The 22,353-nt window shown below is 36.2% G+C and overlaps 2 protein-coding genes and 2 non-coding genes across 11 annotated transcripts in view; 2 read left to right on the top strand and 2 right to left on the bottom strand.

The window, feature by feature from the left end:
- Positions 1-5,112: 5,112 nt before the first annotated feature.
- Positions 5,113-6,730, bottom strand: Lamtor5 (Late endosomal/lysosomal adaptor, MAPK and MTOR activator 5). 3 transcript variants are annotated; one of them, XM_089598567.1, is made up of 5 exons: positions 6,514-6,730; positions 5,978-6,227; positions 5,775-5,836; positions 5,539-5,653; positions 5,113-5,383 (listed from the first exon to the last, which is right to left on the bottom strand). In XM_089598567.1, exons 2-5 carry the CDS (start codon positions 6,010-6,012, stop codon positions 5,320-5,322), a joined length of 276 nt encoding a protein of 91 aa, XP_089454693.1. In that variant the 5' UTR covers positions 6,013-6,227; positions 6,514-6,730; the 3' UTR covers positions 5,113-5,319. The 3 variants fall into 3 exon arrangements, with proteins under 3 accessions (XP_089454693.1, XP_089454692.1, XP_089454694.1); XM_089598566.1 differs by having other exon boundaries at positions 5,978-6,197; XM_089598568.1 differs by lacking the exon at positions 6,514-6,730 and adding an exon at positions 6,306-6,381 and having other exon boundaries at positions 5,978-6,197.
- A 6,982-nt stretch (positions 6,731-13,712) lies between these two features.
- Positions 13,713-22,353, bottom strand: part of fry (microtubule binding protein furry) — a 42,880-nt gene continuing 34,239 nt past the window's right edge. For 4 of the 6 annotated variants that reach the window (XM_089598247.1, XM_089598250.1, XM_089598251.1 and 1 more), the window contains 17 exons: positions 19,556-19,727; positions 19,161-19,470; positions 18,783-19,074; positions 18,350-18,669; positions 18,071-18,268; positions 17,640-17,948; positions 17,388-17,556; positions 16,414-16,586; positions 16,237-16,311; positions 15,928-16,101; positions 15,711-15,848; positions 15,472-15,653; positions 15,187-15,379; positions 14,856-15,113; positions 14,457-14,783; positions 14,183-14,381; positions 13,713-14,033 (listed from right to left, as the gene is read on the bottom strand). In XM_089598247.1, the coding sequence (XP_089454373.1) occupies positions 13,867-14,033; positions 14,183-14,381; positions 14,457-14,783; positions 14,856-15,113; positions 15,187-15,379; positions 15,472-15,653; positions 15,711-15,848; positions 15,928-16,101; positions 16,237-16,311; positions 16,414-16,586; positions 17,388-17,556; positions 17,640-17,948; positions 18,071-18,268; positions 18,350-18,669; positions 18,783-19,074; positions 19,161-19,470; positions 19,556-19,727 (3,656 nt within the window). In that variant the 3' untranslated portion in view covers positions 13,713-13,866. Of the gene's footprint in view, positions 14,034-14,182; positions 14,382-14,456; positions 14,784-14,855; positions 15,114-15,186; positions 15,380-15,471; positions 15,654-15,710; positions 15,849-15,927; positions 16,102-16,236; positions 16,312-16,413; positions 16,587-17,019; positions 17,090-17,387; positions 17,557-17,639; positions 17,949-18,070; positions 18,269-18,349; positions 18,670-18,782; positions 19,075-19,160; positions 19,471-19,555; positions 19,728-22,353 lie in introns of those variants that run through there. The other 2 variants (XM_089598249.1, XM_089598252.1) reach the window with 2 other exon arrangements.
- Positions 20,172-20,244, top strand: TRNAA-AGC (transfer RNA alanine (anticodon AGC)). The gene has a single exon. It is a non-coding gene; the product is annotated as a tRNA-Ala (tRNA).
- On the top strand, positions 20,971-21,043 carry TRNAA-AGC (transfer RNA alanine (anticodon AGC)). Its single transcript has one exon. It is a non-coding gene; the product is annotated as a tRNA-Ala (tRNA).

The raw sequence follows: 22,353 nt of genomic DNA, 5'->3' as shown, positions 1-22,353 counted from the left end.
GACCGTCGATAACAGGAGCAGTTTGTCCCCACGTAGCTACCAAATTGAGGTTTTACCATTTTTCATACAATATGTCGATAATTACTCAACCAATTGTGGCCAAAACGAGAACTTTTAGTTACCGTAGTATATGTGAAATGCCGTAAATGGGATTCGATCGCTCGTCAAACTGTGAGAGATAACCCGATGAAGCTGCGCTCCCACATTGTTTCGTGGTAAAGAAAAATGGCACTTTGCGTGTAAAACACAAATGCTGTTACGTATAAAAAGTTGATTCGTCAAATGTAAATAAACAAAGTTAAAAAACAAAAAACATTTCAAAAAGTTTATCAAAAATAACAATAGAAACAAGTGTTGGATCTCAAGCAGCCTTTGATTTTTCGTGAAATTAATTCCACCCGCGTTTCTTCAAAATCTGCGAGTCATATATTTAATTTTACAAGTATCATATACAGCGACAGCCTCAAGAGCTGTAAATATACTTTTAGGTATATGGAACTCGATGTAGAGATGCGCTCTATCAATATTGTACACCAGCTGGATACTGCAGATTTCCTTGGTCTTATACTCAATAGCTATTTAGTCGCAACAAAGCCGCTTGTGTGTTTAATTTTAATTAAATTTTTTTTTTTTTTTTTTTTTTTTTTTTTACAGATTGCTTGAAAACTGTGAAATGAAGCACAAAATTCGCATCCTTTTAAAGTCACACGTGCCCATCATACCCCTGGCACGCGTAAAGTGTTATGTGAAATACCGAAAGGAAACAGCAGAGCCCCGTGACTCTATACGTATCCACAGCTTCCGGAACAGAGGCGCAAGACTCTCTCTCTCTTTTCCTCCTCTATATCTGCACGTGTATACACTTAATACGTATGCGTGGGTACATGTATATACATGCACAAGTGTACGTGGTTAATTTCCCTTGACGTTTTTTTAAAAGCTTTTCTTGGCGTGCCTCCACTGCGTGTACTGCCACATGCGTCGCCGTCGTCGCCGCATGTGGGTCTGCGTGCTCTCTTTGCCATTAACCATAAACCACTCGGCAAACAGTGGTAGCATCAGTAATACCGACAAAGATAGTGTTCAGAATTTATTTCATCGGTACGACGACATCCTTACTTCCTTCCATTTTCTTTCATTTTCAATCGAGCGTATACTTTCATAGCACTGTCTCGACCAGGGAATGCTCAAGTATATACCTACCAGAAAATATCAAGTCGTTTTTCTTGCCTTAATTGATAAATTTTATCTTTTGCACGATTCGTACAAGAAGTACCACACGATGTGACTAAAAGTAGGCCAATAAAATGTCCCGATGCGAACCGATAACATTTTTTTTGATCCAAGCATTGTTTTGTCTCTGGTTCTTTGCACTAGATCAAACATGCCCCATCAAATAAGACAAGCAAATAAAAAACAAGTACGGCCTATCTTCGTTAGAGACTGGCATAGTCGAATCAAACGAAAAATGAAAAATTCGCCGTACCTCCACTTAAACAATTGATCGGAGGAGAGTCGATCGTATATCCTACGTGATGGACGAGTTCACAGGTGGCCGAAAAAAATTTGTACAACATGTGGGTGCGCGTCTCATGTATATACGGATGATGCTCAAAAAAAAAAAAAAGGGGGGGGGGAGAGAGAGAAAGTTAGAGAAACAAAGGAGCCGATCAGCTGGCCTATACACGATGCACTGGTATACATATACCCCCCGTGAGCGCTTACGCGCTCAATCATCCTCTCTCTCCCTTCCTGATGTTATTATTGTGATTATCAATAATACCGACACCACCACCGACATATAGCTTTTTATTTTATTTTTATTTCTTTCACGCGCGGGTGGCCGCAGATCCATTTCTTTCAAAGTTGCCCGAAATCGATCAGATGTTTAATTACAAAAAAAGTACGTTGCTGAGGGGCAGGAGGAGGATCGGGGATGTCTTGAACAAACATTTTGAAAAATTATACGATTCATTAGTAACACCCTGGAATTTGTTCACGCGTCCTAAAGATCATCGATGATCAATTATCAACGAAAGTATATGTAAGGGGGTACACTGAGGGCACACCCTTCGAGAAATATATGAAGATTGGCACGCGTATACGTTCATCCACATATATTTTCCCCCATCCATCGGTGATATTTCCATTCATTTGGTCCCCCGTGTGTCCCGAAGAATCGGGAGATTCCTCGAGGCCGATACCCGAAATAGCCGGGTGTCGTTGACCCAGGCGTGCTGCACACCACTTGCAGCTGCGCACGATTTTTGTATATAGCGTGTCACGTGTGCACATGGATGCGCTTTTCTTTTTTCAAAAAGAACAATTTTGTTTTTCCACCTTTTGCGCCTTTTTTTTTTACATTTTTTTTTATACGTTATAAGTATCCGTTCGCTGTACTCATATAGTATAAGGTGTTTATATTGAGAGACGCCTTAGGGAGAAAACGCCATTTCATGCTTTTGACAAAAAAAAAAAAAAAAAATAGCGTCATCTCAAACTTACTCGGACGAAGGCACTATCTCGAAGAATTTTCTCAAATTTGTAGCAGTTCCTTTTCATGTATGCAGCGGATACCTTGAATTTTATATCTCTTACATTTATTGTCAGTGTCAAAAATAAGAGAAAGCACTTCCTTTTCGGAAAATTTAAAATTGATTTTTTTCTTTCCAAGAGAAATTTTTGTGTACACCCCGGGAGATTGAGATAGCGCTTTCTTCTTGGCGCACTTTTATTCAAGAAAGTTTAAGATAGCTCTTTTGTGGAAAAAAAATTGTACGCAACCCTGTTTAGGAATGTAAAATATTCAAGTGCTTTTCTCAAAATAATCAAGTTAAACCTCATTTTCTCACTATTTTGAGATACTACCTGTTTCCAAAGTAAAAAATAGTAACTGTCAAGAAAAATCGAGATATAGGTACAGAGCTTTTGAAATGGAGTTTGAGTATAATCTTCAAAAAAGTTTGAGATCTTATCAGCTCCTTTTTTCGTTTACCGATTCCTCGATATAAACAGGTCCGGAGGTGCAGCATCATCGGCAGTACAGTACACTTATACGTATATGAGCTACCAGAGGAAGTCGATCCGCCAAAGGGTCGAGAGAAAAAAAAAAGCCCGGAGGAAGTACGAGAGGGATCCATAATACACTCTGCAGTGTAGGCACGCGACCGACACGCGTCTCCCTCCCTCCCTCTTATATTATCCCAGCCTCCGTCATGCATCATCATCCACCGGCTGCCTGCTGCTGTGACCCTTCCCAACCCATCGCCCTTTCTTTCGTTCCCTTGCACCTATACATATACTTACTTATACACACTCCCTGCGAGGGCGTGCGGCTCCGTCCCTCCTCGGCGATTCCTTTTTTTCGTCACTCTTGCTTTTTACGCGCTCGTACCTATATGTATATTGTATATGCGCATAGGTGTATAGGCATATTTTGGCGCACGACAGCTGTGTAAGAAGCTGTATGGTTTTTCTTTTCTCCTTTTTTTTTTTTTTTTTTTTTTTTCCTTTTGGTGTGTTGGGCACAGCTGCACACTTTTGTGGACAAAAAATAATTGAACGACACCGCACCAACTATACAGTATCATGTTCGCCCGTTGTATACAATTGGATTATGGGTGCCTGTTTTTTTTTTTTTTCATTTTTCATTTTTAATTTTTCATTTTACTCGTTCGATAATACCTGAATCCTCGGGACAAATAGTCCAACGATCATCACCGCACCTTGACTATAACTTCGTGACTAATTTACAATTTTCAATAGCACGAAAAAACATACATCTGCAAATCAATGTAAACTGAATCATGAAACTCGTTAGAATCCATATTTAAAAGGAAAAAAAAAACGCTCTTCTGGATATAGTTTTTTGTCTCAATTGTATCGTCCGATGTCGTTTTTTGCTTAACTTCACAAGAGAGTATCCTTTTTTAGATAGTGCGACGGCACCGATGTATCGGCACAACAATTTTGTTTTTTTTTTGTTTTGTAAACTGCATTTCTGTGCCATACACTTTGCAAGAGTGTCTATAGTTAACGATAATTGAAAAAAATAAAGCTTGGCGTACTTATCCCGTACTAATGTACCATATTAATACGTATACATACGTAAGCGCATCGGCGTCAACAACAGGACAAGATGTTGGCCGGTTCCTAAGTTTAGCCTTTGCTGGGGCGTGAAAGAGGTATGGCAGCCAAGTTTTGATCAGCACGAGACTGGCTCTCGAGTGTTACGCAAGATAAGACATAATTATATGGGCCAGGTGGTTTTGTTGAGATTTGCACTCATCAGGTGGTCGTTTGTGGGTGTATTCCGTACAATATATACCTTCAATAAGAGTGCGCAATAAAACAAATTTAAAAAATCGGTATTCGAGTGGTTAAAATCAAATTATAAATGTCCCTTCAATAACATGATAGCCTATTATATACTTTATAGATCGATGAGCGTGTATTATTAGTGACTTAACGTCACTAACATTTTTGGCTCTCGCGCCACAGGTGGTGCGTCTGTCCAACAAGTTGATTTTCTTGACGCCCATTTTTTACGAACATACTTATTTCTTTATTAATTGGCGATAGTCACACTGCTTTTCTAATCTCTCTAGTTTTATATGTACTTTTAGTGTTTTTAGTGTTTTTTTTTCTTTTTTTTTTTACAAATCGATGAAAAAATTATTTTACTTTAAAAATTTTATAACTATTGAGTTAAGTAGCTATTAGTTTGTATTAATTTTATGTGTTACTATAATAATTATAGTAATACTGACTAGGGTCTTCATCTGCAGAATTCTCTACAACTGGTTACATATCCTAATCTTTGTTTACTTAATTTCCCTTGGTACATTAATTTTGTCAGTGTTTTTTTAAAAATTTAAATTTGTACTCTAAGCATAATTGTGGCACAAAAAAATAAATCTATTAATGCCAAGTCTGTTGAAATTATTACAAAAAATAAAATTTTTTTTGACTCCTCTTATTATCATGACTGTAAATGATAAGCAAGCCAAGGAAAATTACTCCACTTTCATCACAAAGACCCAAAAAATTAAGTCACTATCAGTTTCATATGTGTGTTGAAAAAAGTAAGATCTCATAAATTACGTAATCAAGTTGACTTATTAACAATTATAAATTTAATGTAAAAAAATAATGTGTAATCATTGTATACAAAAACGTTTGTAAATACATAAATTTTTTTCTGATGAAGCTAGGTTGTGGCACTTCAAACAAAGAAACGTTACAATAATTTGCACTTCATAAATAAAAAAAATAGAGTTTTAGGCATGATTATCAAGTAAAACGTACAACTTCTTATGCTTATGCTGTAGAATCTTTAAAAACTGCTCCAATCACCGTGTTTTGCTGTTGAATGATACACTGCCTAAAAAAAACTAAATTTTAATTTAACTGTTCCAGTCTAAAGCTTAGCAGTATATAATTTTTACATTCATAAAATAATATTAAAGAAAGATCAATAAATCAAATTATGGTTACTGTGATGAACACACTAAACTAAAAAAACTTTACACATATCACCTGGTTTCACTTTGAAGAGATATTATGGGCGATTTGGTTCCAGGTTCTAATTTATTTACCAATTCTGCCATTGCTGCAATAACTCCAGAACTCTCACTTGATGCACTTCCCTTTGCTAAAATTAATAAAAAATTTAATTACTTTCATAAATGTTAATCAAATGATCATAATATACAACAGGCACCAAATTTCAGATAATTTCACTTTAAAAGTAATTGATACATTGCTCAATTTACCTCCTAAACACAATCCACTTTTGTCTGTCAAAATGCATCCCACGACACCCTCGTTGTTGCTGCTGTAAACAATAATATTATTATCTCTAATTAGTTCAAATTAAATTATTAAGAACAATAATCATTTAAAATAGTTGTGAGATCACGACTAAAATTTAAAAAACAAATAATATATTTAATAACCTCAAAAGTACGAAACTTACATTTCATCCATTGCTTGATCGATATTGAGCTCCATTGCGCAAATTTTCAATAAAATTTATATTGTTTGCATACAGTTAATAACACAAACTTGTTTACTCAAGATAGTCTTTTTTATTTACAAGAACATAATCACAAATCCAAGCTCTCTAATGACAACAACTGTGTCACTCTACTCTCTGTCTGACAGCTGTCTGACACTGCAAGTCTGCAATCTGCAATCTGCAAATTATGAAAGCCCGGTAACGACATCTGCATAAAACCATTGAGATTTTAATTATTCAGATTATGAGATATCTCTATGAAATAAAAACGCACAAAAACAAGTACCTATAAGTAGGTACAAAAACAAGTAAATATGTACGTAAATTAATCAGTCAAAGTAAAAGAGACAACTGAAGGAAAAAGGTCTAAAAAAAGAAGCACAGTATCACACTATGAGTCTCCTAAGAATGGAGCATTGGATCTCACTGAATAAACAATATATTTATTACAGAGAAGTAAATTTTAGGTGTTATAAATAAACAAAGATCCTAACCTTTTCTGATTAAGTGAAATCCAATGCTCTATTCTTTTCTTAGGTGACTCTTCGTGTGATGCTGTGCTTCTTTTTTAGGCCTTTTTTCTTCAGTTGTCTCTTTTAGACTGATAAATTTACGTATATATTTGATCGTTATTCAAGATTTCTTTAACAAAAATTCTGCTATGTATGTACATATTATATAAGTTAACTGTTTAATGGAACTATAAAGTTAAAGAGCTATGCTTCAACGAGTTAATAGTAAAAGGTTTAAGGTATTGTAATATTGAAAATATGCTCGATTTTATAGGCCATATCGACGGCTCTTACAAAAAACAACAGAATTCATATTTTCCCGTTTAAAATAACATTGGAATTTCTAAGTTCCGTTGTTTTTCGTAAGAGCCGTCGATACATGATAAGTAGAATATTTACACTTTTACATGTCAATTTTTGGCTCAAAGATAAATTGTAAACTTGCCGCAAACAGCACAAAATACGTTAACTTTTTATTGCCTATCTACAGAATCAGTTGCGGCTAGTTTATAACTAACAAAGTGTCTCTACTGTAAGTTATAGTAATAGTTATTTGGATCAGCGCCATCTAGCGTTGCGGATTTCTGAACTAAAAAGTGCCCCTAAACTTCTGAACCAGAGCTTTAGCGCCTAGAGCCATTTAGTCAATTATAAACCAGCCGCAACTCATTTCGTAGCTATAAAATAAAAAAATAACGATACGTGTGTTTTTAGCGGCAAGTTAACAATTTATCTTTTACTCGAAAATTCATCTTTAAAAGTATGAATACATAGAAGATCAATTTTTTTATAGAAAATAGATTGTTTACTTGCCGCCAAAAACACATGTATCGTTATTTTTTTATTTTATAGCTGAAAAATAAGTTGCGGCTGGTTTATAATTGACTAAATGGCTCTAAGCCCTTATGCTCGGTTTCAGAATTTTAGAGGCCACTTTTGGCGAAAAAAAAAATACCGCTAGATGGCGCTGATCCAAATAATTATTACTACTACTTAAAGTAAGTAGAGCCATATCACTAATTATAAACCAGCCGCAACAAATTTGATAGATAGATAATAACAAGCTGACATTTTCTGTTTTATTTGCGGCAAGTTAACAATTTATATTTTACCCGAAAATCGACCTCCGAAACCATAAATATTCTACTTGTCTTAAATAGCTTATAAAATCAACCATATTTACACAATTACAAAACTTTAGATCTTTTACCATTAACTGATGGAAGCACAGCCTTTTAACTTTATAGTTTCATTAGATAGTTTACTTATATAATAATATGTATATAGTAACATTTAGCTTCGTTAATCAATATAAATTAGTTACAACATACAAATAGCTTTACTTTGTTGTATGTTTTATTTCTCTTTTTTTCGCATGTGTACTTAACAATTATTCAACTTAAATTTCATTAGTATCTTGGTATTTTATCAACAAACGATATATTATTTAACTGCAAAATTAGGTAATCCCACATAAGATCGTTAGCTAAAAATAAGTCATAATGTCAACATTTTTTGTTTTGTTTAAACACGATGGTATTTGTTATTTAGCTGTTTAGAGAATCGCAGTAGACGTATACAATAAATTTATCTGTTAATAGATTGCCGAAGTAACATATACCAAACAAACGTGTATTATTTGCTAATATTGCACGTGTATCAAAATAACTACTTTATTATATACTAATAATAAATATAATATTTGTTATGTTGTAACTAATTTATATTGACTAACGAAGCTAAACGTTACTATATACATATTATATAAGTAAACTATCTAATGAAACTATAAAGTTAAAGGGCTATGCTTCCATGAGTTAATGGTAAAAGATCTAAAGTTTTGTAATTGTGTAAATATGGTTGATTTTATAAGCTATGTAAGACAAGTAGAATATTTATGGTTTCGGAGGTCGATTTTCGGATAGAATATATATTTTAAACTTGCCGCAAATGGTACAGAAAATGTCAACTTGTTATTATCTATCTATCAAATTTGTTGCGGCTGGTTTATAATCAATTATATGGCTCTACTTACTTTAAGTAGTAATAATTATTTTGATCAGCGCCATCTAGCGGTTTTCATTTTTTCGCCAAAAGTGGCCTCTAAAATTCTGAAACCGAGCATAAGGGCTTAGAGCCATTAAATCAATTATAAACCAGCCGCAACTTATCTTGTAGCTATAAAATATAAAAATAACAATACGTATATTTTTGGCGGCAAGATAACAATCTATTTTTTACCAAAAATCGACCTTCTATGTATTTATACTTTTGAAGATAAATTTTCGAGTAAAAGATAAATTGTTAACTTGCCGCTAAAAACACACGTATCGTTATTTTTTCATTTTATAGCTACACAATGAGTTGCGGCTGGTTTATAATTGACTAAATGGCTCTACGCGCTAAAGCTTGGTTTCAAAAGTTTAGGGCCACTTTTTAGTTCAAAAATCCGCAACGCTAGATGGCGCTGATCCAAATAACTATTACTATAACTTACAGTAAAGACGTTTTGTTAATTATAAACTAGCCGCAACTGATCCTGTAAATAGACAATTAAAAGTTGTCATATTTTGTGCTGTTCGCGGCAAGTTTACAATTTATTTTTGGACCAAAAATCGACATGTAAAAGTGTAAATATTCTACTTATCTTGTGTGGCCTATAAAATCGACCACATGAAAAAAATTACAAAAAAATTTCAAAGTTTGATTACACACAAGTTAAAAGTCTCAACTAGCATCATAAGTAGAAGAATATTAGAGAAATTTGTGAACTAATAAGATTTACCAACGAGCTAAGTGAAACATAAATCTTGATAATGCGTTTAATACTGATTAAGTGAAATCCAATGCTCTATTCTTTTCTTAGGTGACTCTTCGTGTGATGCTGTGCTTCTTTTTTAGGCCTTTTTTCTTCAGTTGTCTCTTTTAGACTGATAAATTTACGTATATATTTGATCGTTATTCAAGATTTCTGTAACACAAAGTCTGCTATGTATGTTCATATTATATAAGTTAACTGTTTATTTAAACTATAACGTTAAAGGGCCGTGCTTCCATAAGTTAATGGTAAAAAGCTTAAGGTATTGTAATTTTTTTCATGTGGTCGATTTTATAGGCCACATAAGATAAGTAGAATATTTACACTTTTACATGTCGATTTTGGATCTAAAAATAAATTATAAACTTGCCGCAAATAGCACAAAATCTGTCAAATTTTTATTGTCTATCTACAGGATCAGTTGTGGCTAGTTTATAGTTAACAAAGTGTCTCTACTGTAAGTATGTATAGTAATAGTTTGTGGGGACCCTCTCACACACATGTACGTACACTTCGGCTCCCCGTCCTTCTCCAACCATCCGCTAGGCGTCTAACCATGTCACTCGACCTTCTCGCAAGTGCCCGGATTTCATGTTGGTTAATATATAAGGGCGTTTAAGATTGAGCTAGGGTATCCCCACCGATATAGGTGTCTAAGGCAGGGATCACGTCGGGGTCACCAATATGGCGATCAAGTTATACCATGAGAGGAGAGAAAAGATTATTTGATGTTTCGTCCCGGGAGCACGCCAGGACTCATCAGTAAGGCTGATGACGTGCTCCCTGCCTTAAGTAAGGCTGATGACGTGCTCCCTGCCTTAGACACCTATATCGGTGGGGATACCCTAGCTCAATCTTAAACGCCCTTATATATTAACCAACATGAAATCCGGGCACTTGCGAGAAGGTCGAGTGACATGGTTAGACGCCTAGCGGATGGTTGGAGAAGGACGGAGAGCCGAAGTGTACGTACATGTGTGTGAGAGGGTCCCCACAAGTTATTTGGATCAGCGCCATCTACTGTTGCGAATTTTTGAACTAAAAAGTGGCCCTAAACTTTTGAAACCGAGCTTTAGCGCGTAGAGCCATTTAGTCAATTATAAACCAGCCGCAACTCATTGTGTAGCTATAAAATGAAAAAATAACAATACGTGTGTTTTTGGCGGCAAGTTAACAATCTATTTTTTACTCAAAAATTTATCTTTTAAAGTATAAATACATAGAAGGTCGATTTTTTGGTAGAAAATAGATTGTTAACTTGCCGCCAAAAACACACGTATCGTTATTTTTATATTTTATAGCTATAAGATAAGTTGCGGCTGGTTTATAATTGACTTGATGGCTCTAAGCCCTTATGCTCGGTTTCAGAATTTTAGAGGCCACTTTTGGCGAAAAAATGAAAACCGCTAGATGGCGCTGATCAAAATAATTAATACAACTTACAGTAGAGCCGTGTAATTGATTATAAACCAGCCGCAATTTTGACCTCGGGAAACAAACTAAATAATGTCACCGGAAATGCTAGTTACGGCATGATTTAAAGTCATTTTTTGCTCAAAAATTGATCATAGGTTCATTTTTGTAAGATCAAATTGCTTTTGCAAATCTGCACACGACAATAACAACATATACCGGCAGCCAGCGTTTTTAGGTGTTGATAATTTGCTAGTTTGTAACTAATATATGAATAATCGTTTTAGTCTCATGAATTGAAAATAAAATTAATTTTATTCGCTTTTAAGTATGGCTATGGCATCGTTGTTTTACTTCTACTCACATCATGTGTTAATTTGACACAATTGACACATAGATGTATTACGTATATTAAGTATCGAGAATTTACCAGACCTATTTTGCAAAAAATTAGGTACTCAATAAGTGTGTATTTGTGGATATGAAATTTTTATGGACGCCATAAGATAAATATGCAGATGTTACGTCCATTCATTAAATGCTGCTATGCCTTTATGCAGCATTATTTATTTGAGATTATGACACTTACGTTTCGTAAAAATTACTCAAGTCTTTTCAAAATAGTACTTTGATCATTAAAAAAAAAATCATGTAGTGTAATAGCAGTTTTTATCAACAACTACATGTATCATGAAGTGAACTATTCATAATACTCGATTTGTATCAGTATTTTTATCATTGGACACGTTTTATTATCAAGTAACTTATGAAAAAATAATATTTCATATATTTTAATAGTACATGAATGATTCTCTCAACACTTTTTAAACGGATTTATTTCTTTTACTAAAAAATAACAATAGTTTGTACATTTGCTTTGACAGGGAACTACTGTAATTAAATTTACAAACTTTTACATTTTATCACAGTTTTGCTAACAGTTTTTTCTTTGGATAGCAATTGCAACAAAGTTATTAATAACCAGTAAAAAATAAGTAAATCACATTAAAAAAACAGAGTGTACATAATTCATTATAGGTAATATTTCTTAAATTAAAATTTTTTTTAAATATAAAAATTATTATTTCATAGTAGCATGATGATCATGCTGTAAACACATTCATAATTTTGCATCAACAAATTTAACAAATCGATCAGTTAAAAAGTTTTATAAAAAAATCTGTTAATTCGTAAAAATACTAAGTATTTTTGAAACAAGTACTATTTAATGACTACCATCTTCCTCCAAAACGATCACTACCATCTCTTCTTCCTCTATTTCCACCTCCGCTACTTCCATATCTTCTTCCATCTCGTTCCTCAGATTTTTTTTTCTGCATCTCATTATGACGATCAGCCATACTTTACAGTTCTTGGGGTAACTCCTGTCGACAGTTGACATTTAAACATTTTTTGGAATTACATTAAAAACTTGTAACATACTAAGGATTTAATTGCACTTTTAAAATGAATAGATAAAAATTGTTATTTTTTTAACTTAATCACCAATTCTACTAATGTTTAGTAGGATACATTATTTATAAAATAACGAAAGATACTTAATATTAAATTTTACCTGTTCTGCTTCTTCTAGAATTTTTATTAGCTATACAATAGTCCGTCAATAGCAAGAAATATTAAAAATAACTTTATTTTTATTGTTCTACTTAAATGTTGTCAATGCTTGAAAAGTTAAAGGTAAAAGGTCTAAAATATTGTAGTTTTGTAACTATGGTCGATTTCATAAGCCATAAGATAAGTAGAATATTTATGATTTTGGAGATCGATTTTTTGGTCAAAAGTAATCTGTAAACTTGCCGCAAATAACGCAGATACTGTTAACTTATCACTTTCTATGTATCAAATTAGTTGCGGCTGGTTTATTATATGGCTTTATTGTAAGTTGTAATAATTATTTTGATCAGCGCCATCTAGCGGTTTTCATTTTTTCGCCAAAAGTGGCCTCTAAAATTCTGAAACCGAGCATAAGGGCTTAGAGCCATTTAGTCAATTATAAACCAGCCGCAACTTATTTTGCAGCTATAAAATGAAAAAATAACGATACATGTGTTTTTGGCGGCAAGTTAACAATTTATGTTCTACCAAAAATCGACCTTCTATGTATTTACACTTTTAAAGATAAATTTTCGAGTACAAGATAAATTGTTAACTTGCCGCCAAAAACACACGTATCGTTATTTTTACATTTTACAGCTATACAATGAGTTGCGGCTGGTTTATGATTGACTAAATGGCTCTAGGCGCTAAAGCTCTGGTTCAAAAGTTTAGGGCCACTTTTTAGTTGAAAAATTCGCAACGCTAGACAGCGCTGATCTAAATAATTATTACACGTTACTACTACCACTCATAATAGAGCTATGTAATCAATTATAAACCAGCCGCAACTAATTTTGTAGATAGAAGTCTTAAGTTTACGTTGTCTGATTTATTTGCGGTAACTTTACAATCTATCTTTTACTTAAAAATTGACTTTCAAAAGTACAAAAATTCTGCTTACAGGGTTTGATGAAATCGACATTCATTATTTTGAACAAATCTGTTACATACAACGTGTATTTATGCACTCGTACTCGTACGTCCGTACGTGTTTTGGTGCACTCATAACTTGTTTTTGTGTGCGCTTCAGCGTTTTTATGTAGATGTTGTGACCGGGCTTTCGCACAAAAGTCAGATTCACCAATGCTATCAGCCTGTCAGACACTATAAACAACAGAAACACAGTGTTGGTTTTATAGAATTGTTACAATAAGTAACTAAACAGTTACTTGCGTGGAAAAAAAAATATTGTCAGATTTCCTAAATCGGAAATATATACCTTTAGTAAGTCTGTTTAGTCCAATCCAAGGATCCTACCCCTTTGCAGTGATTTTTCAAAAATTTTTAGTAGGGTTGGTGTGAAGAAGTGAATAAATAACAATAAAGTGAATAATTAATAATAAAAACCTATTTATTTTTTTACGACCTATACATTATTCATAACAATAATTATTAGTGAATAGTTTCTCTACCGTGGAAGATTTACAAACTAAAAATTACATGATTTGGTAAAAATTTTAGACTAAAAAAATGTTGTCAAAGTCGTTTCAACAGTCTGCTTTTGTGTGCTCACTTCGGGTCCTTGAAGTCCTTGCATAATGTCGCGTGTACGTTTCTAAGCTCGTCACAGCTGATAGGACTCGAAGCAGACTTTCCATCAGTCTTCCAAAAGTCTCAGACAAATCATCTTCACTTCCTGTTACTATGAAGATGTCTAAAAAAAAAAAAAAAAAAAGAAATTTGTTTTGTTAGTATTCATTGAATTTTTTATTTATGACTGTTTTTATGAAGTCAAATATTTCGACGTCTAAGACATGACTGCACCACTCTATACTTTTACTGGAGAAAAAAGTGTGTTCTTACCAGCTCTGTCTTGACCTAAATATCTGCAAAACATATTCACTGCAATCGCTATATCGTCCTCATCGTAGAAAGGTTCGGTGGTCCACTCGGCTTTATGTCCTCTAACGATTTCCAATGCAGCTGACCACTTGGCTGCCCTTAGTAATTCTGCGACTTTCACAAAATCCTCATTACTGATGCTATTATTGCAACTACCAGCCTATAAAAAATGTACAGTTTGAACCAAAATATTAAAAATATAAGAGATTTAAAGCAGTGTTCCAATTCCAAGTACCTCTGGTTGTGGGCTAAGACTCGGAGTCGGTGTACTGCGTTCGCTTTCTGTGCTGTCGATCTCGAGCTCGAGGGATCTAGTCAGTGACTGCCTCATACTAGCAATTTCAGCTGACATGTCCTGCAAACTGGCTTGAAGATTTTTTGCAGCGCTAGTTAAGGCACACAACATTTTATTCGAAGTTTCGATCACTAAGAGTAATTGGAAGTGAAGTTTGTAGAGAGCTCGACCAAGATCTAGCAGCATCTCCTCGAGGCCGCTTTCCGGATGTGCATGTGGTTCTCCGAGTGACTGTAGTTTTGCTGCAGCTCTCACAGCTTCAAGGCACTGGATATTTTAAGATGGTTTGATTTTTTACCCAAAATTTTTCATTGCTCATAATTAGTGAAGTAATTTTACCTCTGAAGCGTGGTCCTTTTTGTCCAAATAGGTTTCAAGATGTTCTTGAATCTCTAGTAGTCCAAATCTCAAGGTTTCATAAAGTCTTTGGTTATTGAAAACGGACGGAGTAAACCATACGATTGGTGGTTCGCTTTTTGATCCCAACAACTCTGCGTGGCTGAATAGATGCGATGCCAATTGCGCCGATGCAGCGCTACCATTGTTCAATAGAGAACCCGCGTCGCGTGTGAGTCCTACAGATTTTCCACATATATCCTGGAAAAAAAACCTTTTTATTCTGAAGCACATTATAGGAATTCGTACTAAAATAAATTTTTCACGAGCTTACCCTTGATATTTTACTGAGAAGCTGAAAAGCGTCCAGAGGACTGCAGAGTGCTTCGGTAATCAAGTTCTGCAGCTGCTGTCTCCAAATCTCTTCGGTATCATCGCGAACGACTTGTCTAAAAGGCATAAGTGCCGATAGATTTGGCGATGCGTTGCACGGTGTAACATCACCTAAATCTCCAGTACTCGAACCACTATGAAAAAGATATCATTTGACATGGACAGGAAGATTTAGAGAAAAAAAACTTTTTTTCATTAGTTTATAATTTCGTAAATAATAGCTTACGAGGTGTCAGATCTCGTTGATGAGTCATGTCGACTGCGACTCGGTATTAAAGATAACGAAGACGGTGGGTGCATACCAGGAATACTGTTGACGTCTTGGCCAGCACCGGAACCACCCGGTACTTCATCCAATGGCGACTCGGAGCCAATTTCGTCATCTGATGATTCCTCGGCGACTCCTCGCTGGAAAAAGTTGTACAGTTAAAAAGAGTAAATTGTTATAAAGAACTATTTTCTTACCTGAATCGTCTGTTTACCGGACGATGCAGTCTTTTCACTGAGACTCTCTTCGAAAGTTCGTAAATTCGTTTCACGTTCTTCGCCTTCGCTGAGAGGCCGTCGTCTAACGCCCCAATTGAAATTGTCCGTGCTTTCACCCTATCATAAAAATGCGATTGCATTCATGAAATTTATCTATTTCAACAAAAAAGTAACTACAATATATCCAAGTACTTACCTCAACACTTTCGCTTTCGTATTCCAAAAAGTCAAAGTCCTTGAAAACGCCGAACTGCTCTTCGTCCCGCCGCGAGCCGCCACTTAAATCATTGTTCGCTCCGGAAACTTCTTCCGTTGACGAGGCCATTGACGATTGCCTCTCCATCAGATCAGAACTCTGACTAAATATCACCTGAACAAAAGACGAGCATAAATGTTTTTAGAAGTTTTCAAAAATTATTTATGATTGTTATTGAAGTAAATCACTTGGCTTTAATGATTGCTGCTTGTAGAAAATTTATTAGGGAAACACCTGTATGGTACTTACAGATGGACTCTTTGGTAATCCCACTCGTTGACCACACGTTGTCAGTAAATTCACTAGACACTCTCGCACTCGACCCTATAAAAAATTTGTCCAAGTTTTTATTTTTAATAAAAAAAGACCTTGTTTCGAAAAAAAAAATAATGCCACCAAATGGTATATACAATGAATTTTTTTAACCTGAGACATCCATGGCCTTTTCCAGCCAGAAATAGGACCATTATCAGCTGGAGAAAGTGATATGGATCTACGAGGTGAGTTTGGAATTTTGTCCTCAGTGATTTGTCGTATAAGCCAACGTTTCCCAATGACTGAAGTTTGTGATAAGTCGTACGTAAAATCCATTGTTCTACCTATTGAAAATAAAGTTATTTTTTTTTAACTCATTTTATCAACAATACTAATTTACCAAGTTAAATTTTGTTATACCTACGATAATATGTTTATTACGGCGGATTAGGAAAAAAGACGTTAACGTGAAGGTGAATTCTCTTTGCGTAATACATTGTAGAAACCCTTTTTTAACTGTTTCACTTGACAGTATTTTTTTTTTATTTAATGATTAAAAGTAATTGTTAATTATGTGATTTGTAAATCTACCTGTACATTTTTATTGAAAAATCAGAAAAGATTCACCAACAGTTTTTAAATAATATTAAACGAAATTTTACTTTAAAGTTCAGTAAAATCAATAGCCATTTTTTCGTACTCTGCCTCTAGAATGCCAAAACGTAAACAATATCATAATCAAGCAAGGGCTTCAAATTCAAAGTGGACAATACAAGATTAATAAAATAAGTTTCTCTTTTATTCAACAATTATATCTACAATCTAGCTTTATTATTTTTATTGCGACCTGTTGTTAGTATGCGTGGTCCGGTTTGTAAAAGTTACAAGTCCATGCAACGTGAAAAACAAAAAAGGCTAATGTTATTACAGCGAAAAAATTCATGCATCGTATAGAAAACAGTACAATATTGTGCTCGGCAAACAATATCACCATCAACCTATAAAGTACAATATTTTTCAAAATATCGCCGTCCAATTCCAAAAAATAATAATTGACAGTATGCGGCGAATCAGGATATCATTTTTTTTACCAAGCACAGAAATTTTTTTTATACGTAACATAAAAATAAAAAATTAAAGCCTACCAGGTAGTTCTTTCTTGGTAAAGATTTCGTTATCGTTGAAACTTGGATGTGGCGAGGACATTGAAGATTCCCACGTCGTTGTGTGAACTGTTGTCGGCGGTGCTACCAGTGTCGACGACCTGGTAACCACGAGTTTTAATATTTTCAGGGCCTCCTTCCACTGCGGGCCCTATCATCGGTTTTTATGAGTATTACGTGAAGTAAACAGCCTTGAAAATAAAAAAAAAAATAAAAAAATAATAAAAGATATACTTCGACATATTTCGAAATGACGCGGAGGAGGTCGACGTTCGTTGGCTGAGCAGCTTGGGACGAAATGTCGACGTAGTGTAGCATACAGTGGATGATACTGAGAACGGGCAGGCCGACGTTCGCGGGACCTTTTTCCAACACCTCGACCAGGAAAGCTAGCATGTTGTAACTAAGATGTGCATAAGTATCGTAAAGATACTTGACAACGCACTTTGTCCATTGAAAGCTTTCTTTGCTGAAGGTGCGACGGCTGTATAACGTCATTACTGTGCCCAGATTCTCCAACTTCTTGCCCTTCTCCGCACTCACCTGTTACGAAATGCATATCAAAGACCAACCGATAGAGAAATTTCAAATTTGACCCTTTATATTTACTCCGGTATTGAAAAAGCTCGAGTTTATAAACAACTGCACGCGAAAACCCATCTCACCTGAGCAATATTCTCGGCGCTCCTGATGCACAGCTCGTTTGCGTCTTCGTAATTCAAAAGCATGTAAGGCAGCAGAGATATGACGTTCATCGGGAAAGCCAAGCTCTGGGTTGGATCGACGACCGGTAAGTCCAGCAACAGAGTAAACTGCGACAGCAGCGTCACCACCGGCTCGTACGTATTTGGACTCGTACAGCCCTTCGAGCGTACGAATCAAACGTAAATAAAACGAAACAATGTACCCAATGCTGGTGTACAAAAAATAGGCAACTAAGTCACCTTGAGGAGTAGCGCATGCACGCCGGGAAATGACGTCCACCTGAGCTGTTGCTGGATTTTCTCGACCTTGTCGCGCGCATCGGGCCGATCCAGGGGCAGCCTGTGTAGCACGCGGTCGAGGAGACGCAGCGCCAGCAGAAACTCGTGCTCGTAGTCAGACTCGAGCAGGGAGACCGAGAGCCAAAACAATTGGGCGAGGATCGTCATTTTGTCGTCCTGGGTCGCCGAGTCCCCGAGAAGCTTCAGAGACTGGGCCGACCGTGAACGCGATAGATTCGAGTTTGCGTACTTGGTGCTCCCAGCGCGAGCTTCCAGCTCTGCTGAAAAAATGTAGGTCCCCCTCATTAACCGCAAACAATAAGGAAAATTCGACACAACGATCGCCCTGAATACAATTGTCGACAATCGTATATCCATGTAACTATAATCTCACCTTTGGCTTCGCTGACAGCGGCATTGGCCGCAGCAGCGGACTTCCTCGTAGAGTAGCTGACCGAGTAGCTGGTGCTCCTCATGTGGCCCTGCTGATTGAGATGGGAGAACATTTGGGGACCATTGCCGGGATAACCGGAGGTGCCGGGCGCGCCGCGTTTCGCAGCCGCGTCCTTGTTGTTGAGGTTGGGCGTCGACTTGAAGATCTCCTTCATGAAGTCGAGCGGCCGGAAGTCGGACTCCAACGAGTCGACCGCGGCCTCGAGCGTTAGGAGCAACTCCGTCACGTAGCCCTGGTGACAGGGTATTGTCATCGTTCACAAACATCCTTTTTAATTTAGTCCGCAGTCATTATGGGGCAAAGGGGGGGGGGGATTACCTGCATGTCCTCGCCTTGTTCGGCCACAGTTTCCACGAGCCTGGAAAGTATGTCGGACAGCATGCGCGAGGTGATGGGGACGCGGAGTGCTCTGAAGACCTGAAGGGATCTGCCGGCGTAGTGGCGCGACGAGCACGACAGGCCGAGCTGCAGGGCAGTTTGGGCCCAGCGTTGGCTTACAAGCGCGTGGGGTAGCGATTCCCGGAACACCCTGAGCACGTGTCGCAGGAGTATCGTCAGTTGCTCAGCGCTGCGCACCCACCACACCTTTGCCGTCATGTCTTCGTAGTTCCACAGCGGCTGGTTTGTCCTGAAAAGGTGACCGATGACAATTAACATAAAATCACTTTAGATGATCCATTGACAACAAGTTAGGGTAATGTGTATTTATGGACCTGGAGGCGAGGAAATTTATCAACGACTTGATGACGTCTTGGATTGGCATGTTTGGTCCCGGCTGAGGTCCGCTCCAGTTGGCTCCATCTTCGGGGGTCACGATGACCTGAGGCCCTGTTACGCTGGTCGGTCTTTCGCTCGTGGCCCAGTTCCCTTGCTGGCACGTGGAGTCTACAAACAAGTTTAATCATGGAATCATTCATCAGTTATGCATTTTTTAATCAAGAGTATATATTTACAGTGTGGATAATTTTTTTTTTCAACGATATATCACGTAAACACTCGTGATTCAGGATGAAAACAAGTGTTGTGTAATGACAGATAAGTTTTGCTTGATGAAAAAAAAAAAGTTGTTAAAAATAAACAATCAAAAATGAAAAGATCAATTTACAAATATTAGACAAATCATAAGCGTTTATACCTTGTATTTTTTTGCATCTAAAAAAATTTTTTTTACAATTTGTTTTTTATTATAAAATGTAAAAATTAAAAAAATTGTTAATTAAACTTATTTATATATGTAACAGTTATTATGTATGGAGTATTGAAAATGTACAGGTCGCATGTACAGAGTGATCTGCTTTAAAAAGCTCGATAACACTCAGCCCATCATCAGGGGGCGTAGCTCAGATGGTAGAGCGCTCGCTTAGCATGCGAGAGGTACCGGGATCGATGCCCGGCGCCTCCAATAATTTTTTTTTTTTTTTTTACATGTTACTATTCATCAAGTAGATATGTCCAATAAATAATACTACCAACGTTAATTTTTTGTATTAAATTTGTATTAAATTTTTTATAAATAAATCACTGGAATCAGTGTTTCCTTGGAATTGAATGTATATGCAGACTTTTATTTTTAAAAAGTAGATGAATGTACGTCAATTAAATATTGGTACAGTTCACTTGTACAAATGTAAAAGTTTCAATTATATCAGTGAAATAATGAGCTACGTACATTTTTTTACTACTTTTTGACCGACAAGTTGTAATGAGTGTATAAGCCGCGTAAAATTTTATTCGTTATTTTTGATAAGTATAAAAATGTTTAATCTATTTTATATAATTAGCATCTTTTAAAACATAAAAATGTTTTTAATGTGAATAAAAAAAAAAAAAAAATCCTGTAAAATGAAGGTTCAACCCTAAGATATTATTTGATCGCAACCATATGTTACGCATACACGTGTGTGCACAGGCTACACAGGTATATATGTAATTCATATCCCAGATACATTGAGATGTATGTCTATAATTACAGTGCTTTTTGGAGAGCGTTTGGACTTTGGAGTTTGGAGCACCTCAATCGAACGAAAGTATATAGGTATACTTAATGAAAGGGGAAATCATTGCCTGCTCGTGAAAGTAGAGCGCAGTGACCATTGAAAATAACTTTTTTGACTGTTCCCATGTCACCGGGGGCGTAGCTCAGATGGTAGAGCGCTCGCTTAGCATGCGAGAGGTACCGGGATCGATGCCCGGCGCCTCCAAATTTATTTTTTGCACATTTTCCTCCTTTCGGGCGGAAAGTGAGGGCCGAAAGTACTTTCAGTGCCTATTTCACGGGCGGAAAGTGGAACCTCCCGCCCTAGGGCGGAAAGTACATTCCTGCCCTAGGGCGGAAAGTACATTCCCGCCCGCAAATAAGAAAAATTAGTAAATTTTGTAGTTGGTGCTGTACATTATCAATATGTTATATGCGACATCTATCAAATATCTTTCTTTATACATCTTCAAAACAAGACTTGATTATTTTATGAAATTCTATTATAAGTATATTTTGTGTATAATTTCTTAAGAAAAAATATAATATTACAATAAGGGAGTATTATATCTCTGATTGCCATTTTTTGATACTCATACTCTCATTCCACCAAGTTTTTTTTTTTTCGGGAGATTAGATTAATTTAATTTATTTTTTTTTTTCGGGAAATGGTTGTAAATTTTTTTTAATCGAACGATCAATTGATTTTTTGGACGAGGGGGGGGCTTTGCCCCCCCTACCCCCCACCGGGGGCTCCGCCCCCTGGACCCCCGCCGGGGGCTTTGCCCCCTGGTCCCCCACCAGGGGCTGCCGCCCCTGGACCCCGCACAACCTTTGATGCGAACTTTCGTTTATTAACAATTAACTCTTACTTATTTTAAAAAATTCCCTACCTTACCGACTACTTTTTTAGACTTATTATTTTATAAAAATAAAATCATACTCAATTTTAAATAATTGATGCAAAATACGAGTTACCGTTCTTCTTCATGACATCTCAATCAATAAACATAGTTTTATATATACAACACAATTTATAAATAGGGAAGTTCACTAATATCTACACTGCAGTCAAGATATTCTAGCATACCAGCTTTAAGTTTTTGTTCGTACTCAACTATTCTAGTCAATACACTATTCGAAACACCTCCGTTATTTTTTAACAGAGGTTGCAATATCTTACAATTCACCGTAAATATTTTTCATTTTTAATCCTGTAGTTAAATTTCTATTGAAGTGATCATTAACCAGACAAAATACGTTCTCACTTTGCGCCCTTAAGGAGAAAAATAGGATACGCGACTCGGGCGGAGGCCTTCCCGCCCTTGAGCGCACTTTCCGCCCACCGAGTACTTTCGGCCCAAGGGCGGAAAGATGGGGCGGAAAGTGCGCCCGCGGGCGGGAAGAAGCACTTTCCGCCCTAGTGGCGTAATATACTATTTTTTTGCAAAAAGTTTCTTCTTCCGCCAGTCCACTTATTTCAAGTAATACTATTGCTTTGCTTTCTCGTGTAATCTTTGTTTGGCATATAGAAAA

The sequence above is a fragment of the Copidosoma floridanum genome, unplaced genomic scaffold, assembly GCF_036245765.1.
Source record: "Copidosoma floridanum isolate Cflo_tuat_1 unplaced genomic scaffold, Cflo_Japanese_pri ptg000006l, whole genome shotgun sequence".
Classification (NCBI taxonomy): Eukaryota; Metazoa; Arthropoda; class Insecta; order Hymenoptera; family Encyrtidae; genus Copidosoma; species Copidosoma floridanum.
Note: the sequence above shows the minus strand (reverse complement) of the source record. Positions and strands in the feature narration are given on the sequence as shown.